General features: G+C 49.3%; 1 protein-coding gene across 5 annotated transcripts in view; it reads right to left on the reverse strand.

Moving 5' to 3' along the window:
- Positions 1 to 22,725, reverse strand: part of KDM2B (lysine demethylase 2B) — a 120,065-nt gene that overhangs the window by 1,676 nt on the left and 95,664 nt on the right. For 4 of the 5 annotated variants that reach the window (XM_055323416.1, XM_055323418.1, XM_055323420.1 and 1 more), the window contains 10 exons: positions 16,031 to 16,255; positions 9,624 to 9,767; positions 8,351 to 8,437; positions 7,918 to 8,178; positions 7,612 to 7,725; positions 6,954 to 6,992; positions 6,145 to 6,824; positions 5,296 to 5,459; positions 5,049 to 5,210; positions 4,154 to 4,372 (listed from right to left, as the gene is read on the reverse strand). In XM_055323416.1, coding sequence (XP_055179391.1) covers positions 4,154 to 4,372; positions 5,049 to 5,210; positions 5,296 to 5,459; positions 6,145 to 6,824; positions 6,954 to 6,992; positions 7,612 to 7,725; positions 7,918 to 8,178; positions 8,351 to 8,437; positions 9,624 to 9,767; positions 16,031 to 16,255 — 2,095 coding nt within the window. The remainder of the gene's footprint in view (positions 1 to 4,153; positions 4,373 to 5,048; positions 5,211 to 5,295; positions 5,460 to 6,144; positions 6,825 to 6,953; positions 6,993 to 7,611; positions 7,726 to 7,917; positions 8,179 to 8,350; positions 8,438 to 9,623; positions 9,768 to 16,030; positions 16,256 to 22,725) is intronic. The other variant, XM_055323419.1, reaches the window with a different exon arrangement.

Consider the following 22,725-nt stretch of genomic DNA (forward strand, 5'->3'; position numbering starts at 1 on the left):
GGTCAGAATAGAAAACAAACACAAAAATCAGTTGCATTTTTATATACTAGCAAAGAACAATCAGAAAATTCCACCTGCAGTAGCATCAGAAATAATAAAATACTTAGGAATAAGTTTAATCAACAAAGTGACATGATCTTGTACACTGAAAACTAAAAAAAAGTGCTGCGAGAATTTAAAGATACGGAATAGAGAGCTATCCCACGTTCAGGGAAGACTTAATAGTGTTAAAATGTCATTGACTACTCAAAAAGCAATCTACAGATTCAACATGGTTGCTATAAAATACCAATAGCTTTTTTTTTTTTCTTTTGGGCAGAAATAGAAATATCCATCCTAAGATTCATGTAGAAGTGTAAGAGATCCTGAATTGCCAAAGCTAGGTCTAGAAAACAAAATCGGAGGACTCACACTTAGGACTTCAAAACTCACTACAAAGCCACGGCATGTATTACTGGCATTAAGGTCATATAGACCAAGAGACTACAATTGATAGCAAATGTGTTTTGTGTTTCTACTCCCTTTATTAATGTCTTTGGCACAAATGTGTTTTTTGTTTCTTTTTTTTTTTTTTTTTTAAGATTTTACTTATTCAAGAGAGACAGAGACAGAGACATAGGCAGGAGAAGAAGCAGGGTTCCTGTGGGGAGCCCAGTGTGGGACTCCATCCTGATCGTGGGACCCCAGGATCACACCCTGAGCTGAAGGCAGACACTCAACCACTGAGCCACCCAGGTGTCCTGGCCAAATCTTTTTAACTTTGATTTAGTTCAGTCTTTTTGTTGTTTTCTTTTGGTGTTGTATTTAAGAAACCATTGACAAATTCAGGGCCGCCTTGTGTCGCTCAGTTAAGTATCTGCCTTCAGTTCCAGTTATGATCCCAGGGTCCTGAGATCGAGCCCGATGTTGGGCTCCCTGAATGGAGCCTGCTTCTCCCTCTGCCTGTGTCTCGCCTCTCTCTCTCTCTCATGAATAAATCTTTTAAAAAAGGGGGGGGTGCTTCTGAGTTGGGTGAGCATCTATCTTTGGCTCAGGTCATGGTCCCAGGGTCCTGGATCAAGCCCCACATCAGACTCCTGCACAGGAGTCTACCTTTCCCTCTCCCTCTGCCTTCTGCTTCCCCTGCTTGTGTTCTCTCGCTTCTCTGTGTCTAATAAATAAAATCTTAAAAATTAAAAAAAAAAAAAAACACAAATTCAAAGTCATAAAGACTTTCCCATTTCCTTCTAAGAGTTTTATAGTTTTAGCTCCGATGTTTAGGTCTAAATAATTTTGAGTTAATATGTTTTACCCACTACATGGTTGTGGCACCTTGTCAAAAATCTTTGAACATTCCAGGATTTAATTTAAATGCTCAGTGGGGAGGAGTCTGCTTGTCCCTCTCCCTCTGCTGCTCCCCCTACTTGCTCTAGATGAATCTAAACAAAACAAAACAATACCACTGTATGAATTGTGTGGCAAGGTGGAAGAAAACTCCCAGAAAAGTGAGACAAAAGATGACACAAAGGTGGAAAACAGGAGGAAAAAAGAAAAAAAAAAAGGAGCACTAGTAAATACAAAACAGAAAAAAAGGAAATTAAGAAATAATTCAAGGAAATTTCCCAGAGCTAAAGGACATTTGTTTCTTTTTCAAGATTTTATTTTTATTTATTCATGAGAGACTCAGAGCAAGAGGCAGAAACACAGACAGAGGGAGAAGCAGGCCCCACGCAGGGAGCCAATGTGGGACTCAGTCCTGGGACCCCAGAACCACACCCCAGGCCGAAGGCAGGTGCCAAACTGCTGAGCCACCCAAGGATCCCCCAGGACATTTGTTTCTAGACTGAAAGGGCTCATATGAATGTGGGTGGAAAAAAAAGATTCAAACCAAGGCTCATCAAAAATTAGAGAAAACTAGAAACAAAGAAAATGTCCTAACAAACTTCCGATTAGAGAAAATATTCACTGAAAGATGAAGAATCAAATGGTTCCGATTGGACTAGAAGGCAAAGAAAAAGGAGCAACACCTCCCACTTTCTGAAACAACATGGTTCCCAGAGCCAGTTAAGCTCTCAATTAAATGCGAAGGAAAAGTTTTTGGACAAAGTCTAAATGTCCTCTGTGAAATCAGAGAGGCAAGAAAAGAATGTGAGATCAAGGACAGTGGGGACCCTACACAAGACACACACCAAGAAGATTTCTTGGATGGTAGTGGAAACTGCTGTCTGGGAGGAAGGCTGGCCAAAATGGAGGGCTCCTACAAAAACTTGTCGGGCCAGAGGGGTTTGTGTGGGGATAGAACAGTATTCAAGTCTGTTGCAGAATCTCCTTAGAGACTAAACAAAAAAGAGGCAATTATTATTAATTCCAGGAAAAAAAAAAGGTGTGCAATAAGGGAAATATAATACACTATTTAGCTCAACAGTGGACAGTAGACTTGACTATGAATTGAAAAGATAAGGGGGGAGGGGTGCCTGGGGGGCTCAGTTGGTTGTCTGCCTTTATGTCATGATCTCAGGGTCCTGGGATTGAGCTCTGTCTGCATTGGGCTCCCTGCTCAGCTTCTCCCTCTGCATGCCACAGCCCCTGCTTGTGCTGTCAAGTAAATAAAATCTTAAAAACAAAACAAAAAAACAACTAGGGGGAGAAGACGTAAGAGTAGTAATCCTCTAGTCCACAGCAAGCTAATAAATACAGAATGCCCAAGGGGAAAAAGAAAATCAAGAAATAGCAACAGAGGCTTGCTGTGTGGAAGTACAGAGGCGACACCAGAAGATTTTAAGGTGGTTGTGTGGGGGGTGTTGGTGAGAATTGGGGGAAGAGAAGGGTGCCTTGAGCACCAAATAAATGTTCTATGGTAAAATTCAGCCTGAATAACAAGAGCTAGACAATTGTGACTTCATTTTGTCACTAGACCAGATCCTTCAAGTTCATGGATCCTGAAGCATGTCAACTGTCGCCTATTTTGTGCCACAGACTTATTTTTACATTAACTAGTTATACTGATGGCAAGGGAAAACTTTTAAAAAAGAGATGAATAAAAGAGACTGGGTTATAGAGGTTTGCCTTCCTGTACGGCAGAGGTCTTAACAGGACTGCAGAGATTTCTACGTACGAAGACGAAAGGATGACCATGGAAAAGCAGATGCAAAAGCAGTTTCCACCCGGGGAAGCATGTCGTGGACGGCACTGCAGGAGGAGGATGTGCCAGGACTGCTGCAGCACATACAGGGTTGCTTGCAGGGAACAGTCACCACAACACTCAGGCCCATCTGGGCCCCTCACAGGGCAACTCCAGCGTCAGACAAGCCCACGAGGGGAGGCTTGAGCTGGGACCCTTGGCCCAGGATGGCTCGCTTTCCTCTGCCTCCCCTGGTGGGATGACCCCTGCCACCAAAACTCCCCCAGAAAGAGGAATGGCTTGAGTAGAGAATTCTCTCAACCCCCCAAACCCCCCATTCCTCCCCAAATGTGGCACAGCTGACTGGAAGGTGTTTATCTACCAAGCGTGAAGTGAAGGGGTCCTTTATTACTTGCTAATTTCTAGAGGAAAAAAGTGGTTATTTTCAGGTCCCATGTAAACCTGATGGACCCCATCTGATGTCCTAAGCAGTGAGACCAGGACTGGCTGAGCCGGGCCGCGCTCTCGGCCCACCTCGCCACAAGTCACACCCTGGGGCCCTGCAAACCAACTCCAGCACCATCTGCAAGCAGAGTGAGGATCCTGCAGGCGCAGACCCTCAGTGGCACCAGCTGGAGGCTTTTCTCTCCTCCACCAGACCCCGATATCAGGGTGCACACCAGCAGAAGAAACCAAGCTATCTCATCAGTGCCAGCCTGCCTGGCCTCAGTGCCCGCTGCCCTGCTCCCGTCTCCTCTGTACCAGCCAGCATGTCTGCACCACCTGGGAGAAGTTCCTCAAGCCTGGGTTTTGGGTCAGGAACCATGTCTCTGTGCTCTTGCTGCTACCAACACCATTTGGGGACAGCTATTCTTGCCGATCCAGCAACTGCTGTGTTTACTGTTTCTCCTTTAGCCTAGGCCGGGTGTCTGTCTTGTTTATGGGTGCACATCTGCCCCAATAGCAGGCACACAGATCATTTTCCCACAAATGTCCCCTGGGGTCCCTGGCAGACTCTGCTGGGTACACCCCGGGTGGGTGCCCCTGACTGACCTGATAGGTTGATTTCGGTTAAGGAGTCTCGGGTGGTGGTGCCCACAGCGGTGAGCAGGTTGATGGACTGGTCAGTAACATGATTACAGTAACTAAGGTGGAGCTTGGAGAGCAGGGGCATGTGGCGTATGATGAGCCGCAGGGAGGCGTCCGTGATGTCCAGGCCTGCTAGACGAAGCTCCACAATGTTCCGGAGCTTGCTCCGATTGTCCATCTGACCTAAGGGGACAGGAAGAAGAGAGGTGGCATGTTGGCCTGACCGGAGAGATCTGGTCACACCAGCTACACATATCACACATGAGTTTCATTTGACCACTGAGTGTTTCCCCCAAATAAGTTCATACATTTAAACATCCAAAGATTTCACATCAAATCTCACACTTCTGGATTCTGGAAAAATCTGAACATTTAGAAACACAGCCCACATTCTATCCAGCAGTACTCAGCCAGTTGGAACAGAGACAGCACAGCACCTCTGGATCACCATGTAAGCTACAGGCAGTGAGCAAGCACCCCCACAACCATCGGAAGGAAGGCTCCCTCTTGTGAACCCATGCCCAGCTACAACTGCCTGCTCTCCATGTTTGTGGAGGCTTGAAGCCAATGAAGAACAAATGAACAGAGAAGCAACAGGCACATGCAAAGACCCCACAGAAGACTGCTGGGTATACAAAGAAGCCTCTGCTTTCATGCATCCCTTCTAAGCCTGGAGGTGACCAAGAACACATCAGCTGAGATAGTCTCCACATCCTCTGGAAAAGGGCTAAGACCAGAGAAGGCTCGCGACCACATGCACCAGATAGGGCCTGTGGTGAAAACCAGGTCCAATGGCATGGCCCAGTCACACAGCTCTATGTTGACCCCCCTGGGGCACGCCCTGGGCCTGGCCACTCACCTGGCCTGTTATCTGTGGGTGGGGACAGGAGATCCCGCATCTGGGCGTCCTTTAGTCCTTCTACCCACTGGACATCCAGGGTCCGGAGTAACGGACAGCTAGAGCTACAGAGAGCTGAGACCGCAATCCACGAGCAGCCCGACAGCACCAAGTCTCGAAGCCCTGGGGGACGGGGGAGGGTGGCAGGTCAGGAGATGCTTCCTGGCTCCCACCACTGCACCTCCGGGGTCCCTGGCCTAGTGCTCACCAGGCAACCGGTTGATGAGCCAGCTCAGCTGTTTCTTGGAGATATTGGTCCAGCTGAGGTCCAGGGAGACTGGCTGCCGCCGGATGATGCCGCTCAGCATCAAGGGTGTGATGGACTTGCAGTGGTTCAGATCGATGCAGGTCCATAACCGCTTATCGCAGCACCTGCGGGCCAGGCCCAACACAAGGGGCGTCATCAGATGTGGGTCTCATGCAGGGAGCCCCCTGCATGGCTGTGGCAACTCCTCCCCGACTCCACCCTCGATCCTTCTCCGCTCAACTCTTATCCTGCCCACACCTGGGCACCTTTGCTCTGCTGCAGGCGCCCACGGAAGATGCCAGTACCTGCTCTCCATTAAGTATTTACGGGGGCTTTACTACACCCCCTACACGCCACTTCTCACAACGACGCCCCAGGCAGACATCATGTCTTGCCCTTTTATAGAGGCAATAACCTGGCAGAAGCCAGAAAGCTAGGAAATATCACAGCTGAAGGTAAGCTCAGTAGCCAGAACCCTTGCTTTTAAAACCTGGCCACTTCTGTAAGGACAAGGAATCCACCTGGTCCTTAGAGCTCATCTTCCAAGGGCCGAATCAGGCCATCAAACAGGGTTCACTTCTTCTGACAAGACCAGTGTGACCAGATTGCTGTAGCCACCTGGAACTCTATGAGAAGAAGTGTTAAGCGGGACTGAGCTTCAAAGGAAAGAAAGGTCATCATGAGTGACTGAAGTGGGGACACATACCACACACGTGCCATTCCTGGCCTAGTCTAAGCCTTAGCCTGGAGCCCGACACCAGGCCAGTCCCTCGCTGCCTCCCCCATCCAAGCTGAGCCAGTGCCCCTCACCAGCGGTTCCAGGTCCTGCAGACCCGCATGCAGACACACAAGTCTTGGTGGCTGAGGTAGCTGAAGACGGCCATCCACACCTCCCTGTGCATGACGTGGGCCGCCCCATCATCCAGGGGCAGCGAGTCAGGCGGGGGGCTGATGGGGGGTGGCCGAATCACGTGTCGCTCCATCTGGATGCACTTGGGTGGGGACACGGAGGGAGGGGGCCGGGAGATGACACGGGGTGGGCTGCGCAAGCCAGGCCCCAGCTGGTGCCGCAGCTCCCGGGGGGTGCCGGTGAGCCCCTTGCTGAAGCGGTGGGGGCGCTCACAGAGGCCCAGGGGCCGCTTGGGCTCTTCGCTCTCACTCTCGGGCTCTGACTTGATGGGCTGGTGGTTCTCGTTGGCCAGGCTGTTCTCCGTCTTCTGGATCTCTTGGTTCAGCTCCTTGCTCAGCTCCTTGCTCAGCTCCTTGGTGGGAAGCCGCCTTTTCCTACGTATCTTTACCTTTTTCTTCTCCTCGGGGCCCTCTGCCCCCTCTGTGCTGGGCCCAGCTGTAGGGGAGCTGGAGCGCGAGTGGTCGCTCTCCCGGGCCTTGGGGGGTGCCTCGGGCAGGTCATCCTCCGGCTCCTGCTTGAAGCGCCGGAGAGGCTTATTGGCCAGAGCCATCCGGTCCTCGGTATTCTTCCAGGACCGCCGCTGAGGGAGAAGGGGAAGTGAGGGCAGCTAAGCCCCTAGGCTCAGGGCTGCACCCACCCATGCCCCTCCACCCTGGAACCCAGGAACAGGCATGGGGGGAGGGGCAGACAGGAGAATGGAAGATGGTACCTTTTTCCTGAAAAGCTTATCTTCTTTGCCAGGTTTTAGCTGTCACAGGAAAAAAAGCATGCAGAGCTTGTTCCCAGGGTTCACAGGATTTGGTCCCCTCTATCCTCAACCCCACCACGAATCCACAGTCTCTAGAGTAGGGGATGGAGGATCACCTTTCCCATGAATCCCATCTCCCCCGTACTAGAAGACGGTGGGCTCTGACTGCGGCTTTTAAGAGAGAAGTTGGAAGGAAAAGAGTGTGGTCGAACTGTTCCCACCCAACTGACCTCCCACCCTCGGGCAGACCCTGAGCCCTGGGGTCCGACTGGGCTCTGGGAGCCAGTCCTGGAAGCAGGGCCTGCGGGTTCCCAGCGGAGACCACCAGGCGCCACCTCGTGGCAGAAGCCAGAAGGGCCGGTGGGCGGAGCGGAGCGGCCAGGATCCTCCGAGGTTCCCAGATCCACAGGCCTTCCCCGTGGCAGCTTCAGCTTCCCAGGCTCCACGCCAGAACCACGAGCCGGTGATCTGGGACTGGGGTCTGGGGAGCTGCAGCGCACAGATGCCTTGGAATGGCTGCGGCAACGGGCTGGAGGGCCGGGGAGGGGTGGGGAGGCGGGGGCAGCCCGGGACTCGCAAGTCCCCAGGGCCTCAGAAGGGCGGGGCAACGTGGGAGCACCTGCTGCTGGAAGTAAGTGAGACTGGATCTCCACCAGGGACTGAGGCTGCTGCCTAGAGGGGGCCTCGGCGAGAGGTGAGAGGAGGAACCGGGGGACGTTTGAAGCGTCGAGGCCTAAAGGAGTGGGAAGAGGAGTGACTCGCTGGGCTCTCTTGGGCTGGGCTCTCAGGACTTATGTGACCTGCCCAGGGCAGCCAGTGGCCAGGACCCTGAGTGGTCCTCGCTGCCCGTGCCCGCCTCTGCCCGTGCTCCCGCCCCCAGGACCAGCCAAGGCCACCCACACTGCCCGCTCCCCCAAGTCCGTACTCGCTTGCGCCCGCTCAGCTCTTGGGGCTTCTCGTATTTCCGCTTCCTCCTCAAGTGCACGTCGTCCGACTTTCGGCGCAGGATGCCATCGGGGGGCACCTTCTTGGGGTGCTCGTCGGACCTGCGCCGAGGCGCCTCCTCACACTCACTCCGCCGCTTGGCGGGCTCCTGTCCTTCCTTATTGTCCCGGTTCATCTTCTGTTCCTTGAGCAGGGAGCCGGGCAGGTTGGAGGCATACTTAAAGCCAGGGCCACGCTTTTGCTTGTAGGCCAAAAAGAGAGAAGGAACAAACGAACTGTATATCTTTGAACGTGCCCCACTCCGGGAACCCGCAACACCCCACCGTTCGACAGGGCAGGGACAGGCTGCATCTGGCAAGGCCAAGGTCCACCCCTCCCAGGCTGACCCCTGGGACTTGGAGCCCGGCACTCACTTTCCCGGTCTTGCCTGCGTGGTTACACTTTGGACACTCCCAGCAGTTTGGAAGCTCATCATTGACCACGCCCTCTGACTCCTTAATCTGCAAAGGACACACGCCAGTCAGCAAGTGGGGAGGGGGCAGAGGATGCCACATCTGCCAGGAACATCAACACCCCCTCCCAAATGTCATTTGTCCCATTGTTGACCAAGAGGAAACAAGAGATGGTCAAGATGGATGGGCTGTGGATTCTGGCCAGGGGTCACATCCTAACTTTGTCCCAAATCCACCTTTGCACAGGGATCACAGGCAAATCACCCCATCTCCATGGGCCAGTGCCCTAGATCGTGAAGTGCAACATACCTGTCTCACCACCATTCTGCAACAATTCAGTGAGATAACCTGGGTAAAGCAGCTGGCTCAGGGCAGAAAGGACCCCATCCTTTGTTCAATCATTAGTAGCACCATACTGGGTGCTAAGTGGGAGCAATTCCGAGGGGCTGTCCCTGCCCTCACAAAGCTTCTGATCCGGGAGACGAAATAACCAGGCAACTAAAACATGAAGGTTTGACTTCCAAAGGCAGGGGAAAAAAAATCATAGTGCTCCCTTCAGAGTGGGAGGTGTGTACAGGACGATGAGCCTCAGGACAAACCCCCCACTACCGCCACCGAGGAATAGAGTCATTTCAGGGTGGAGGTAACATCTGGGGCAGGCCAACTTTGATCTTGCTTAAACACAGATACACACAGGCTGACACCTGCGCTGATGGGGAGGTGCCAGGTATGAGGACACTCTCTGGGGACAGCCCAGAGCAGTCTCTTCCTTTCAGAGGTAGAACCTGTTGCCTAAGACAGGCAGGAACAGCACGGCAGTCCACACAAGAAGCCAGCCCTGCCCTGGGCACACCAAAGGAGCAGGTTCTTGGCACCCGGCAACACTAACGCAACAACCTGTTGTTACAGGACCTGTCCTCCTCTGGCCAGGCCTTGTTCTCCCAAAAGCCCCAACCCAGGATGCCGGCAAGCAACACAACCAACTGGTCTCTCCCTCCAGTCTGTGGCTGAGGTGCTGGGAAGTTGGTGGGTACGTGTTCTTTCCCTTCAAGACATGGGTAGGGGAGGGCTGAGCTGCTCCAGACCCTTCTTGTCCTCAGCACCCTACAGACTCAGAGGTCCTCTGGGGAAGGGAGTTCACAGCCCCCTGACATCAGCACCACCAGAGGCCCTCAGTGGGGGAGCTGAGCAACATGGCCAGAGCCCCCCCCCCCACCCCCCCGGGACTGCTCACCTTAAGGCATCCAGGGTGGATGATTTCATTGCAGATGGAGCACTCCATGAGCATGAGGTTAAACTTTCCTTCTTCCTCTTCCACTGTGTCTTCCTTCCCTGCCTCGCCACACACCAGGCATACGGCGGTATGGGGCAGCACTGGCTGAAGAGCCGGACAGAGCACAACCAAGTCAGCAGGGGGCAGGCCCCGTGGGGAGCAGGTCACAGGCCAGGAGTCAGCAGCCAGCCAGCCCAAGCCCCGCCCATCGTTCATCTACTCATTCATTCAAATAGTGATCTGGCTACCACCTCCATGCCAGATACTAAGTGCTGGGAACAGCACCGAACGAGACAAAGAAGTCTCTACCGTTCTGGGGCACCTGGGTGGCTCAGTGGTTGAGCATCTGCCTTTAGCTCAGGTCATGATCCTGGGGTCCTGGGATCGAGTCCTACATGAAGCTCCCCACAGGGAGCCTGCTTCTCCCTCTGCCTATGTCTCTGTCTCTGTCTCTCTCTCTGTGTGTGTGTGTCTCTCATGAATAAATAAAATCTAAAAAAAAAAAAAAAAAAAAAAGTCAGGCAGCCCGGGTAGCTCAGCGGTTTAGCACTGGCTTCAGTCCAGGGTGTGATCCTAGAGACCTAGGATCAAGTCCCACGTCAGGCTCCCTGCATGGAGTCTGTTTCTCCCTCGGCCTGTATCTCTGCCTTTCTCTGTGTGTGTCTCTCATGAATAAATAAAATCTTTAAAAAAGAAAAAAAAAGTCTCTGCCATCCTGAGCTTACAGTTTAGTGGAGGGAGGCAGACAAATGAACAACGGTGTATGTTGTGACAGGGGATATGGAGAAAAATACAGCCAGGAGGCCCAGGAGTGAGCGATGCCAGGCAATGCCCTGGAACCATGGAGGCCACAGGCAGCATCACACAGGAGCAAAGACCCATGGGGTGGGGGTGGGGAAACAAGGCTGCGCGTCACCAGCGCTATCACAGCACAGGCCCTACCACCTTTATAGGGAGGTCTGCGGGGTCAAAAGCACAGTCAGAGGAACACTAAGATGTTATCTGCCTTTTCCAACTATGTTGACATTTGCTCTGGTGAGTACAACTGCTGGCACTGGTCAGGGCAGCACAGAGTTTGTCACTGCCACACATTTGTGACAAAGATCACCAGGTTACACCAAGGAAGGTCTTTGGCAAAGCAGAAAAAAACTAATTTTATTAAAACTTTGGCCTTAGAGTATATAACCTTTTAATTTTAAAATTTTTTTATTTAGTACGTATCCTTTGAATGTTCTGTATGACAAAATAGGAAGTACACATAAAGCACTATTGCTGCATACCAAAGGACGATGGTTATCTAAAGGAAAGGCACTCGTGACTAAGCTGTGATCTGACTTGGTTATTTTCTCCATAGAACATCATTCTACTTGACAGAATAACTGATTAAAAAGAAAAAAAAAAAGAGTATTGGTAGATTTCTCAAAGATCGAAATGAAATGAGCCAGTCACTTCCAGAAAAACGAATGTAAAGCATTTGTTATAAATGATAAATTTCAAAATTTAAAACAGAAATTAGAATTTTGGAAAACTTATATTAGCCACCATGAACTGGACAGCTTCCTTAAAGACTTAGCTCTCAGGAGACTGGTGGTAGTAGTGTTAACAAATGTGGTTATTAACCCCCCCCCTTTTTTTTTTACATTGTATAACACTGTGTGCCCATATTTGGAAAATCTGTATAACTCAGTGAGCCAGTATTTTTCAAATAACCAATGCGTGATGTTGTAACATCATGCATGAGCAAATAAACTTTTCCTGGGGCAAGAAAGACTAATGAATTTTAATGTAACACTATGAAAAGTTCATTGATACAGTTTCAGATTCCACATTGCAACTAACCTTTAAGAAACTGTCACCTGTTGAGTACCAGCAGAGTATCAGAGATATCCACCACTACCTGAAAAGACTATGAAAATCCTCTCTCCCTTTTCCAACTACAGATCTGTGTGAAGCCAGTTTCCTCACATAGTTCTTCCAAAACAAGGTATTGCGACAGAATGCAGACACACACATAAATGAAAACGCAGGTCTTGTCTAATGAACCCACATAAAAGAAGAGATTCACAAAAATATAAAACAATGCATTCTTCCTAATCATTTTTATTTTGGAAGATGTAGTTATTTCTCATAAAAATGTTATTTTTGTTAACATGTAGTGGGTTTATTTTTTCAAATGAATTCAAAGTATTTTTTAAACTTCCCCATTTTAATTTTGAATACAGTAATAAAAATAAATAACCCATATAAACAAAGCTCTTCCGGGTACTCATAATTTTCAGGAGTTCTCAGGACCATGTTTGAGAACTGATGAATTAGACTATAAACACCTTGTGGACACTCTTCCCCTTATACACACCTCAGTACCTGGAATCCAGAGAAACATACTTTTTTTTTTTTTTACACTGAATTAGAAGAGCTTCAAATAAGATATATGCTCCACTAATAAGTGAAAAGTCTATAAAATGGCTCAAATATTTGAGTTCAAATAAATAGAATACTCAAGGCAAAAGAGCCATCATTTGTTCAACAAATACTTAATAAACATCGGCTAAAGCCTGAAGCAAGCAACCAAAGGGGGGCAACAGTAACGAGGAAGGCAGCTGCTCCCTCGAGCTGTTTTGGAGGCAGAACATGCTGACATCCTAGGAAGACATGGAAAAGTCATGTGCCAAGTGCCATGGGAAACAGCAAGTCGCTGATTTCTGGAGGACTCCCAGGAGAGGGTATTTGGGCTTCTACAGGCAGAGAGAAGTAGGGAGCAGGAAAAGGAAAAAGGATCTCAACCCAAGTGGAAAGGGACACAGAAGCAAGAGCCAGAGGAATTCAGCAATGGGGAGCACCTGGGGCAGAGAAGCACAGGAAGCCCAGAGCTGGGGGTACTGGGTGGGGAACACCTGGTGGCCAGAAGATGATCTATGATGGAGTGGGCCAGGGTAGGGGACGGACTCTGAAATCGGCAGGCAGAACCACAGGCAAAGCCACTGCATAGACTCAGGAGGGGAACCCAGGCCCAAGCCAGCAGGGAGACAGAGCTGGACAGTGTGAAGGGATGGAGCTTTTCAAAGAGGAGCAAAGGGAAGGCTGATCATGGGGAGAGATCGACTGTGGGACATCAAGACAGAAGGGCCTGGAAAGGGAAGAGAGGTGGCTTGCATGTGCCAGAGGTGGGTAAACCATGGCAGGAAGAGCCACAACAAAGTGGAAGGGTTAGAAGAGTTAAGAAGGATGCTGAGGGTCAGGCCAAGTCTACACTGACTATAAGTTCCAGAAACCCCATCAGGTTGGAAAAAGACACGCAAAAGTGAGGTTTTCTTCAATCAACAGTCACACTGTGGCAGGCATTGAACTAGGCACCAGAGCTGCAAAGCACAGGTGATAGCAGAGACAGGTCCCACAGCTGGGCCTAGAACATGGGCAGGGGCAGAGCAAGGCTGAAGAGCAAGAGACAGCGCTGGGTCACGGCCCTATGCCAGCTTTTAGGTGACACTGTTCTCAAGACCAACAGTCCCTATAGACAACCTCTCAAATCCTGACAGAATGCAGTGGGTCACGTGGACCCTCACTCCAGGAAAAAAAAAAAATATATATATATATATATAGATATAGATATAGATAGATAGATAGATAGAGGCATGTTTAGAGACAACATTTCAAGAGGACTCCCAAATTTCCTGAAACTCACTGAAATGACCTGGATACAAGTAACAAAAACACAAGCAATGAAACAAAAACTGTACAGCAGAGGAAGCAATCCACAGAGTGAAAAGACAGCCTATGGAATGGAAGCAAATATTTAGAAACTGTGTATGTGATGAGGGTCTAATATGTGGAACACATGAAGAACTCCAACTCAACAAAAACACAAACAACCCAAATTAAAAATGGGCAAAGGACTTAAACAGATATTTCTCCAAAGAAGCCATGGCCAGCAAACATTTGAATGATGCTCACCATCAGCAATCATCAGGCAAGTGCAGATGAAAACCACATCAAAGTAACACCTCACATCCTTTCGGGTAACCACCATCAAAAAAAACCAGTAAATCACAAGTATTGGCGGGATGTAGAGAAAATGGAACCCTTGTGTACTGCTGGTGGGAATTTAAGGTGGAGCAACCTCTATGGAAAACAGTATGGCGATCCCCAAAACAATTAAAAATAGAGCTACTGGGGCACCAGGGTGGCTCAGTTGGGTTAGGGTTAGGTAAGCACCTGACTCTTGATTTCAGCTCAGGTCATGATCTCAGAGTCATAAGGTCAAGCCCCTAGACAATGGGTTCCAAGTTTGCCACAGAGCCTGCTTGAGATTCTCTCCTCTTCCCATACTCATGTGCGCATATACACATATGATCTCTATCCCTCTCAAACAAATAAATAAAATCTTTTAAAAGGTAGAGGTACCGTATGATCCAGCAATTCTACTTCTGGGTATATATCCAAAATAATTCAAAACAGGATCTCAAAGAGATGCTGGGCATCACCACCACCCCCCGCCCCATGTTCACAGCATCATTATTCATAAAGCCAAGAGGTGGAAGCAACTAATGTCCATCAAAAGAGGAACAGGTAAAGAAAATGTACCACATGCAAACGGTGGAATATTATTCATTCATTTTTTTTTTTTAAGATTTTATTTATTTGAAGGATGCCTGGGTGGCTCAATGGTTGAGCATCTGCCTTCAGCTAGCGAGGGTTGTGATCCTGGGATCAAGTCCCACATTGGGCTCCCTGCATGGACCCTGCTTCTGTCTCTGCCTGTGTCTCTGCCTCTCTCTGTGTCTCTCATGAATAAATAAATAAAATCTTAAAAAAAAAAGATTTTATTTATTTGAGAAAGACTGGAGCAAGCATATGAGCAGGGTGTGAAGGGCAGATGGAGAAACAGGCCACCTGCTGAGCCTGCCCCCAATGCACGGCTCCATCCCAAGACCCTGAGATCATGACCTGAGCTGAAAACAGGCGCTTAACCCGCTGAGCCAGGTGCCCCTTATCAGTCTTCAAAAGAAGGAAATCCTGGCTGGGTCAGTTGGTAGAGTATGCAACTCCTTATCTTGGGATCATGAGTTTAAGCCCCATGTTGGGCACAGAGTTTACTAATTAAAAAAAAAAAAAAAAAGGAAATCCTGATCCCTGCTACAATACAGATGAACCTTGAGAAGGTTATGCTCAGTGAAATAAGCCAGTCACAGGAGAAACACCACTTCTATGAGGTATCTAAAGCAGCCACCCCAGAAAGTAGAAAGGTGGTTGCCAGGGGCTGAGGGAGAGAAAACGGGGTTGTTCGATGGAGATAGGGTTTCCATTTGGCAAGATGAAAAGGCTCCAGAGATCAGCTTGCACAACAATGGGGGTATATGTAATATGACTGCACTCTGCACTGGACATTTGAAAATGGTTAAAATTCTGTTGTGTTTTTGACCATAATAAAAAAATCAAAAACCAAAAACCACTAAACTAAAACAAAAACTCACATAGTACGTGCAGAGGAAGAAGGGGAAAGTGACCCTGGGCTCAGAGGAGCAAAAGCACCCAAAGAGAAAGATGTGCCCCGTGCCAGGCTGAGCCTTCGGAGGAGCTCACCCAGGAATCCTGTCCCTCCTGCCCAGCCTGCTTTCCCACAGGAGCAGAGATCACTGTTCCCACAGGGAGGACCTCGGGGCCTGGGAGCAGCACCCTGCAGAAAGGCAATGTGTGTGTTGGACAGACGCACGGACTGAACCTGGGGCTGTGCCCAGTTGCCAGAGCCTGTGTGCACTGGCCCTGTCTTGGAGCGGGGCTGGGGCAGTGAGATAGCCAAGGGGCTGGCCGAGCTCTCTAGTAGCCTAGCTCCTAAGCACCATAAATCAATCCTCTTCATCTGGGGCAGCCCCCTCAGGAGGGGCACTGACCTTCCACCAGGACCTCTGACTTTGAAAGCAGGACAGGAAGGAAGGGAGGGCCTAGAACCATCATGAACTGGACCGTAAATGCTGGCAATGGGGTCACAGACAGGACAGGCTGACATCTTTAATGGCAGAGACTTCAAAGTACTCAGTCATCCAGGGAGGGAAGGAGTTGTAACCCCAACAGCCTATGAAGAAAAAGGAGCCTGGTGCAGTAAGTATGCCCCCACATCCTGCTATGTGAAATCTGAAACAGCACTGGTCACAGTACCCTTTCTCTCCACAAGAGAGCATCACTTAAGGGATTCTGCATCTGGAACATTCTCTTTAAGGGAGAGACTAGACAGACTAACAAGCAGAAAGACAAGCCAGGGAGGTGGGGTCTGGCTTCAGAGAGGGCCAGGGTGCTCCCAGAGGAAGGCAGTGTGGCCGCCCCTACTCTGCCCCCAGAGGCATCTCTGGAGAGTTCATGCCCACCACACTCACCGCGATGCACTGTCGCATGATGCAGCTCTGCTTCATCCGCCCGGGGCCCCCGAACTTCTTCATGTCCTTGCAGAAGTGGCACTCTCCACACTCGGTCCGCAGGCAGGCCTCGCACTTGCGGCATCGCGTCCGGCGCCGGCGAGCTCCCGCCGTTGTCCGGTTGGCGGCCAACTTCACGGCAGAGGCTGGGCCCAGCTTCCCCTTGGGCCGACCTACCGCCCGGTTCTGCAGGAGAGCACACAGGACGGGTGAGATGGGCCACAGGCCTGGCCAGACCCCCAATGTGGGGTGTCCAGAGCTGATCTGTTCAGGTCCCAACCCCAGGACCTCAGACGGCGACTTTATTTAAAAACAGGGCTTTTACAGAGGTGATCCAATTAAAGTCATTAGGGTGGGCCCTAATCCAATAGGACTGGTGTCCTCACGAAAGGGGAAATTTGGACACAGGCACAGAGAGAGTAAGTGTGGAGGTACAGGAAGGAGATGGCCATGTGACTGGAGTGTCCTTAAGCCAAGGAAGCTGGTAGTCACCAGAGGCTGGAAGAGACAAGGCATGATCCTCCCCTAGAGTCTTCAGAGAGAGCACAATCCTGTCAGCACCTTGATTTCAGACTTCTGGCCTTCAGAACTGTGAGAGAATAAGTTTCTGTTGTTTTAAGCGCCCCAGTTTTGGGTACTTCATCATGGCAGCCCCAGCAAGTGAACAGAGGACACCCTGCTTCTGAGAGCACGTCCTGGTTCAAGACCCTTCCACGGCCACCACGTCTCAGCACAGGCCCCTGCCTGCCTCCAGCCAGGTTCTATTTCCCTGGAGAGGCCATACACTGCCACATGGAAGACTCTGTCCCCTCTGCCAGGAACACAAACTCCTTTCCTACTCCAGTTGGCTAAGACCTATTCAATTTGCAGGCCCCAGTCTTCTGACAGCCCTCCCTGGCCTGTGTTTGGTGGGGCACCTCCCACGGGCAGTATTTCTCAGGAGCCTTCACTTTGAGACCGAGAGCTCAGGAAGGCAGATATCAAGACTATCTTGTCACCGCTGTCCTCTAACAGGATGACCTGGCACATAGGATGTGCTCAATAAACCAAACAAACCCTGGCAGAATGAGACAGTCACCCTAAGGAGGCTTGACTTCTGAGTTCTCTAAATGGGCTCCAAATGCTTCTCTCCCTGTGACTCAGAAGAAAGCAGAGAAAAGGAAGATGAACGCAAGGGCAGTGCAAAACACAAAACCAAACCAGCCAGCCACAGGTCCTGCTCTCTGGGCCAGCAGCCTCAGAGCCCCTTGCAAACCAGGATCTGTGGGGGAGCTCCCAGGCCAGTTGCTGGAGGACACTGTCTGCTGAGGTCTCCAGTGTATAGGGACCAGCAGTGGGAGGGACCAGGGTGGTAGTGTGCTGCCTGAAGCATCTTTCCAAGTAACAGGAGTTTGCTGAAAAATGGTTCATTGATGAGGGAGACACACTCCTTACCCCAAAACTATCTGATCAAATTGGCATCTAATGCTTATAGACCCTTTGCAGCCAATTAATCTCAAGTCCAGTCCCAGCCTTTTACTTGCTTCCCACACTTGGATCCCTAACAAAATCCCCTCCTCTTCTCAGCTCGAGGGCCCAGAAGTGTGGGGACTATGTATCACAACAGTGCAAAGGGTCCTCCCTCCAGAGACCCCTCCCCCCAACATCACAGGGGTTATCGAGATCACAGAACCACACCAGGAAGAAACATAGCCCACCTGTGAATAAAGCCTCGCCATTAACCATTTCTTCTGCAGTGCAGTGGTCCCTGCAGAGAGCTGAAAATCTCACACTCCATACCACCACCCCCCTTTGGTATTGACACCTAGGTGGATCCTTCCCTCAATTTATTTTCCTAGCAGCCTGCCAACACTCAAAGGAACTGCAAAGCATCTGAAGTGCTCACCTCAGGAAGCACTGCTACCCTGGACCTTTATCCCATTCAACTAGCTCTGAATTCCAGAGGAAAGGGAGACAGGAGACCTGGCTCCAGTGGCCTGTCGGTCCTCAAGACCCTACCCCGATCCCACTTCTCCCACAGAGCCACTCCACACTCAGGGCCATCCTCAGCTGTAGGGTGGCCTGGCCAGTGGCCTTGTTCCCAGGGAGGCCCATAGGTTGGTCTGTACAGCACCAGCTGCGTCGGCAAAGGGATAGCTCCCACGCAAGCCACTCTCTTCCAGCAGTGAAGGTCTCACAGCTCCTCCCACCAGTCCTTATGCTGCCCCCCAGTGAGATCTGGGGCACCTCTTGTCACACATAGGAGGAGCTTAGCAGTCCTTAACATCGGAAGTGGGATAAATTACATGCATCCATTCATGTCAGGTACTGCTGCCAGATGAGTAGCGTAAAAAAAAAAAAAAAGTAGTTTTCAGAGCCTTTGGAGTTGAGAATGGTACGTAGGGGCCACGGGCCTGAACACTAAGCAGCTGACCGAAGTGCAGCAAATGTGCCAGGTGGAAGCAGCCGATGAGGAGGCTGACAGCAACGACGGTGGATATTCACTGACTGCCTACAACTATGACCATTCCATATATAATAGGACCTTATTTTCCCAACATTAACCCTGTGAGAGCCATCATTTCTCAGATGAAGAGACTGGACGTTAAGTGACTTGCCCTAGATAACAGAGCCAGCAGAGGATGAGCACACACCCAAAAAGTGTCTTGAACACCATAACCCAGAGCAGATGAGCAAGCGCAGCAGGGTGGGAGTCCACAGGACGGGAGCACACACCCCTGGAGTGCGTCCACGGTTCGTGCCCATAGCTGGACAGGTGCCGGAAAGAGGCACAGAGAAGCACATTCACTTTCAGCGAAATGGAAACCAAGAAGGCTTTTCCCTCTTTTCACAGCTCACGAATCCAATTCCACCCCTGTAGAGAGCACAGGTCCTAGAAGCAACTCACTCCTCCAATCCCTCAAACTGGCAAAGACCTGGAGGATTCTAAGCCTTAAGTCTGGTACAGAGAGGGCAGTGCAGTCCAGCCTCCAAGGACAAGCCACGGATGAGGGGCTCAAACTCTGACCCACACCCCCACTCCCAGAGCAGGAGAGTCTAAGGACTAGCTGCTTTGGTGAAGGACTGCAAAAAATTCCTAGAGTCTAAACACGACTCTCCTCCCACTCAGGAACGTCAGGTATAAATAGCCACTGGGTACCTCTGTTGTTACTGGCCACGAGGACACTGTCTCTCTGAAGTAAAACACTGGGGCGATCCAGGCAATGTCCCAGAGCACATGTGCAACTATGAAACAAGCCTACCTTCCAGTGCTTTCTAAAGCATATTCCCACCCAGAGAAGCACTTTTCCCTCCTGGATCCCAATGGCAGCTTAGACATCCTGGAATATGACAGAGCAAATGACAGACAACATCCTGGAAGAGGTGTGAGAAAGCCCTGTTTCTGAAGACCTTGATTCAGGCCCTCTCTAGCTGGCTGCCAAGTCAAGCTAGAGAAGCCACTGCTGCCTGCAGCCTCATGGCCAGCTTTTGTGGGAAGTGGGCACCAGCAGGCTTGTCAGAAGTCAACTGAGCAACACTGGAAATGCAGGATCCTAAGACAGATCACCCAGAAAAATCAACAGGTGAGAAAGACACTGGAGGGTCTCTATTAAGGTAAACAAGCCAAAGCCCTATCATTCTGGCATGAAGCTTCTGTCCTAATCTCTTCTGCATGATATCTAAAGGTTCAAAACCCAATTCTTTTTTTTTTTAAGATTTTTTATTTATTTATTCATGAGAGACACGCAGAGAGAGAGAGGCAGAGACACAGGCAGAGGGAGAAGCAGGCTCCATGCAAGGAGCCCAACGTGGGACTCGATCCCAGGTCTCCATGATCACGCCCTGAGCTGAAGGCAGGCGCCAAACCGCTGAGCCACCCAGGGATCCCCTCAAAACCCAATTCTAAATTCCACTCTATCCTATCTTCGCCTCTATTTGTTCAAGTAACCCAGAATGAGTCTTTGTTAATTTCAGCACTAACTATTCTTCTCAGCAAAAGGGAATGATGACATCCACTGACTTTCACTTACAAACCAGCCTTTTCAATCCCAAGGCTACTTGTTGATTAGATCAGCCCAGCTCCACCTGTTCAGGAAATCTACAGTCCACATGTGCTCCCCCGCCCAACCCCGAAACCAGTATCTCTTCTCCACCAGCTACTCCTAAGTATCTTCCTTTAAGGGAACACTATTACTGCAGTTCTTTCATTCATTCCACAAATATTTACGGAGTGCTTCCTATCCATCAGATACTCTTCTCCTGAATATTCATGGGCAGAACCTCTTTGATGAAGGATCTCTAAAACACTAGGATTAAAATTACTTGCAGTAACCTAAATCAATGAAAAGACATCCCATGTTCATGGACTGAAAAAAAAATTGTCAGGATGGCAATACTCCCCAAACTGACCGATAAATTCAATGCAATCCCTATCAAAGTCCCAGCTGGTTTTCTGTAGAAATCAACAAGCCAATCCCGAAATTCATGTGGAAATGACAGAGACCTGGAAAAGGCCACAAAGATCTTGAAAATGAAGAACAAGTTGGAGGCTTAGTACTTTCTGATCTCAAAGCTTACAACAAAGCTACAATAAACAAGACCATGTGGTACTGACATAAGGACATACTGATCAATGGAACTGAGAATCCAGAAATAAACCCTTATAATATTTATGGCCAATTTTCAATGACCAAGTGATTTTCAACAAGTGTGTTAAGACAACTTAGTAGTGGGAAAGAATAGTTTTTCCAACAAATGGTGCAGGGACATGCAAAAAGAATGAAGTTGGAAAAAAAAAAAAAAGAATTTCGTTGAACCCTTACCTCACACTGTATGCAAAAATTATCTCAAACATGGATCAAAGACCTAAATGTAAGAGCTAAAATTCTACCCTCTTAGAACATAAGGGTAAACCTTCATAACCTTGAATTAGGCAATGATTTCTTGGACATGACACCAAAAGCACAGGCAACAGAACAGATAAACTAGACTTCAAAACTAAAATCTTCTGTTTTTAGCTTAAAACGGGCACAATCAGGTGAAAAATCCCAGAGAATGGGAGAACATATTGCAAATAATATATCTGGTAAGGGACTAGTACTTAGAATATATAAAGAACTCTAAGAACTAAACAAGGAAAAGACAAATATTCCAATTTGAAAATGGACAAAGGATTTAAAAAGGAATTTCTTCAAAAACATATATACAGGGGCACCTGAGTGGCTTAGTTGGTTAAGCCTCCAACTCTTGATTTCAGCTCAGGTCTCCATCTGAGGGTTGTGAGACTGAGCCTCATGGCAGGCTCTATGCTAGGTATGGAGGCTGCTTAAGATTCTCTTTCTTCCCCTCCCTCTGCCCCCCACCTTCCAAAACAAAACAAAACAAAACCACAAAACCCCATGTATACAAATGGGGAATAAGCACATGAAAAGATGCTCAACATCACTAGCCAACAGAGCATGTAATCTGCACTGGAGACTCATTCATTAATGAGTCACACATTCACCCACCTGCCTACCCAAGTGTTTTCTGGCTGAGAACTATGTGTCAGATTCAATGCTAGGTGCTGGGACTACAGAGACGAGTAAGATGTGTTCCATACTCTCAAAGGCATTATAGTCCAGGGGGAGAATGACAGACAACCATGTAAATGAAATGCAAGGTGACAGTGATGATGATAATGATATTAAAAGTAACACTTATTGACTCTTTTCAATATTTATATCAGTAATCTCTAAAACAAATTCTCTCCATTCAGAAGTGAGGAAACAAGCAGAGCAGAGTCAAGTCATCTGTCTAATGTCATATGGCCAGGGAACAAGAAGCCATGATACAAGCCTAGACAGGGGCTCTAAAGCCTGAATCCTGGCGTGCGACCCAGAAGAAATGCCTCATCTCACTGGGAGGTGAGGTTGGGAAGAGGGTCACAGACACAGGAGGTGGTGACTAAGGGTCTTAAGGGAGAATAGGCCTATGCAGGCCAGGAATAGGGGTGGGGTAGGGAGGAGATATTCTAGGCAGAAGGAAGAATAATAAGATAGAGATGTGAAACTACGTAACACATGCCTGATATGGCTACTGGAAGAGAGTCTTTGAGATGGCAGGAGCCTTATCCTCCAGGGCCTCATAGGGCACAGAAGTGGTGTCCCCTGTAAAGGGGAGGTAAAGGACTTTACTTCCAGGAGCAACATTATCACATTCTGGCAAGTGTGTAAAAATTTTGGGGGGTAGGGGATCCCTGGGTGGCGCATCCCTGGTGGCGCAGCGGTGTGGCGCCTGCCTTTGGCCCAGGGCGCGATCCTGGAGACCCGGGATCGAATCCCACGTCGGGCTCCCGGTGCATGGAGCCTGCTTCTCCCTCTGCCTATGTCTCTGCCTCTCTCTCTCTCTCTATCATAAATAAATTAAAAAAAAATTAAAAAAAAATTTGGGGGGGTAATAAGCAAGATGAAAGGCAGGGAAAGGAGATGAGATGAGTATACTACAGTAGCCCAGGTTAAGATGATGAAGGCACACACACATGGGTTGACAAGGAGGGGATGATTCAGGAGATGTTTCAGAAGCAGACCCAAGAGGCTCCCTGAACATGGGGTACACAGGCGGGAAGTCCTGAAAAGCTCTGAGGTTTCTGGTTTCAGCAACAGAAGAACAAGGGGCTTAGGAGAGGGAGGAGAGAG

This window comes from Nyctereutes procyonoides, unplaced genomic scaffold (assembly GCF_905146905.1).
Source record: "Nyctereutes procyonoides isolate TBG_1078 unplaced genomic scaffold, NYPRO_anot_genome, whole genome shotgun sequence".
Taxonomy (NCBI): Eukaryota; Metazoa; Chordata; class Mammalia; order Carnivora; family Canidae; genus Nyctereutes; species Nyctereutes procyonoides.